Genomic DNA, 3077 nt, shown 5'->3' with positions numbered 1-3077 from the left:
TTTCAGGACTGTGCGTGAGAGAGAGAGAGAGAGAGACATTATCCTTAGAACGCATGAAGGGAATGTGCTGTTCTGTTTTTTGCCGATGAGGAATATACTTGTTAGGAATATATCTGATCTGGTGAGTAGCAGTTTGAGTGTATCTAATTGTGTGTGTGTGTGTGTGTGTGTGTGTGTGTGTGCGCGCCCCCCCCCCCCCCCCCCCCCCCCTCGCGCGCGCGTGCACGCGCAACATGTACAGTTCAGTCGGCACGCTGTGAAACCTCCATGAAACTGAACCTGAAACTGAAACTTTTTTTTCAGATTGCGCGTACACAGGCAGCAGTGTCAAGAGAGTGAAATGCTGTGACTTTAGACCTGTAGTGAGATGCTGTGACTTTAGACCTGCAGCGAGATGCTGTGACTTCAGAGATCTACAGCGAGATGCTGTGACTTTAGACCTACAGCGAGATGCTGTGACTTCAGACCTACAGCGATATGCTGTGACTGGAGACCTACAGCGAGATGCTGTGATTTTACAGACCTACGGCGAGATGCTATGACTGTAGACCAACGGCGAGATGCTGTGATTTTAGACCTACAGCAAGATGCTGTGACTACAGAGACATACAGCGAGATGCTGTGACTTAAGACCTACAGCGAGATGCTGTGACTGTAGACCTACAGCGAGATGCTGTGACTAAAGAGGCATACAGCGAGATGCTGTGACTTCAGAGACCTACAGCGAGATGCTGTGACTTCAGAGACCTACAGCGAGATGCTGTGACTTCAGTAGACCTACAGCGAGATGCTGTGACTTTAGACCTACAGCGAGATGCTGTGACTTCAGACCTACAGCGATATGCTGTGATTTTAGACCTACAGCAAGATGCTGTGACTACAGAGACATACAGCGAGATGCTGTGACTTTAGAGACATACAGCGATATGCTGTGACTGGAGACCTACAGCGAGATGCTGTGATTTTAGAGACCTACATCAAGATGCTGTGAATTTAGAGACCTACAGCAAGATGCTGTGATTACAGAGACATACAGCGAGATGCTGTGACTTTAGAGACCTACAGCGATATGCTGTGACTGGAGACCTAGAGCGAGATGCTGTGATTTTAGAGACATACAGCGATATGCTGTGACTACAGAGTCATACAGCGAGATGCTGTGACTTCAGAGACATACAGCGAGATGCTGTGACTTCAGAGACATACAGCGATATGCTGTGACCGGAGACCTACGGCGATTTGCTGTAACTGGAGACCTACAGCGAGATGCTGTGATTTTAGAGACCTACGGCGATATGCTGTGACTGTAGACCTACAGCGAGATGCTGTGACTTTAGAGACCTACAGCGAGATGCTACGGCGAGATGCTGTGACTATAGACCTACGGCGAGATGCTGTGACTTTAGAGACTTACAGCGAGATGCTGTGACTGTAGACCTATAGCGAAATGGATCATTGTATGTTAGGGGGTGGGGGGTGGACTTTGAAATAACAATGAATGTTTTGTTTGGTTTTGTCCAGGCTGTTCTTGATAATAATCGCTGTTTACTCTACTGGTGGTGATTGCATTTTATTAAACTTGTTTATTTATTCATTTATCTATGTGTTTATTCACTGGGCGTTTTGCATTTTTCGTGTTCGTTTGTTAATTTATTTTATCTATGTATCCAATTGTTTATTTGTCTATTGATTTATTGATTTATTGATTTGTTTATCTATCTGTTTTTCTGTGCATTTGTTTATTAATTTATCTTCTTGTTTATTTGTTCATTTACTTGCTTATTTCTTTGGTCGTTTGCATTTTTTTAATCTCTTTATCTATTCATCCATATTCAGCAAATCATATGTTTGTATTTTTCTATCTATTCATCTATTCATCCATTCAGCAATTCATACATTTAGTTACTTCCTTATTTACGAATTCACTTACTTACTTACTTACTGCTTCCTTCCTTCCTTCCTTCCTTCCTTCCTTCCTTCCTTATTTACTAACTTACTCACTAACTCACTTACTCACTAACTCACTTACTTACTTACTAAATTACTATTTCACTCACTTATTGACTCACTTAGTTACTCACTCACTTACTAAATTACTTACTAACACCAGCCGCCGTGGCGAAGTGGTTAGCGTCGCGGACTGACGGCTGCGAGGACGCGGGTTCGAATCCCATCGGAGGTGGGTTTTTCGGCCAGTGGCCGGCTCCTACCCAGAGTTGAGTGTGCTGTAGGCTTAAATGGGGAGACTGGGACCACACAGTCGAGTGTCATCCACTTCAAGGATGCGTCTTTGGGTGTGTTGCTCTAATTACTGACCAACACTTCAAGTGTCTGTATCACGCCAGGATACCATTATGACAGGAAGCGTAGAGTACAGCCTTGTCACGCGAAATGGACCTCCATAGCAACATCGTCATCGTCATCCTCCTCCTCCATCATCATCAGTTTCGCTACCTCTCCACTTCTGTGCTTGGGGTGAGTCCTGTCAATGTCTTCAGTGTCGGCAGATTCATGGGGGCCTGTTATTTGAGGGACTTGATGGCGGTCTCCACTCTAGGAAGGACGCTCACTCAGTCTGGCTCCGTGATTAAGCCATTATTGTCGTTAGTAGGGGGCTTAGTAGGTGGTGTCCTAAGTACGTTAATTAAATCAGAACAGGCACCACTGAACACCACCGAAGTGACTCAGCAGCAGTACAGCGTCTCCTCTGGTGTGTGGCCTCCAGGCGACCTAACCTCGATGGTTCTCTGCGGATTGCCGATGATGGGACTGTGACGGACGAACCCGGGTGTGACCGTGTATGGGGGAATCTAAATGAGCAGCGTGGGAGTAATGCCACTGAGACGGTGCAGATGATGGGTCAAAAAAAAAAAAAAAAACTTACTCACTAACGTACTCACTTTCTTACATACTTTCTTTCTTTGTATTTCTGTTTCTGTCCTTCAGGAACGTCCCGCACGATGAAGACCGTTGCCATTGGTCCCACAGCACTGCTGTGCACAGGCGCAGTGTTCAACCTGGTGTTGATCGTGTGTCTGCACCGTACCTGGAGATACTGGAGCCAGGTTGGTCCTACT

The 3077-nt window shown here is 45.7% G+C and overlaps 1 protein-coding gene across 1 annotated transcript in view; it reads left to right on the top strand.

Annotated features, from left to right (window-relative positions):
- LOC143282383 (uncharacterized) overlaps nucleotides 1-3077 on the top strand; it is a 16466-nt gene continuing 13389 nt past the window's right edge. Inside the window, exons 1-2 of the mRNA XM_076588003.1 lie at nucleotides 1-121; nucleotides 2947-3065. Of these exons, the coding sequence (XP_076444118.1) occupies nucleotides 2961-3065 (105 nt within the window). The 5' untranslated portion in view covers nucleotides 1-121; nucleotides 2947-2960. The remainder of the gene's footprint in view (nucleotides 122-2946; nucleotides 3066-3077) is intronic.

Source organism: Babylonia areolata, chromosome 5 (assembly GCF_041734735.1).
Source record: "Babylonia areolata isolate BAREFJ2019XMU chromosome 5, ASM4173473v1, whole genome shotgun sequence".
NCBI lineage: Eukaryota > Metazoa > Mollusca > Gastropoda > Neogastropoda > Buccinidae > Babylonia > Babylonia areolata.
This window is presented reverse-complemented; position numbering and strand designations above follow the sequence as displayed.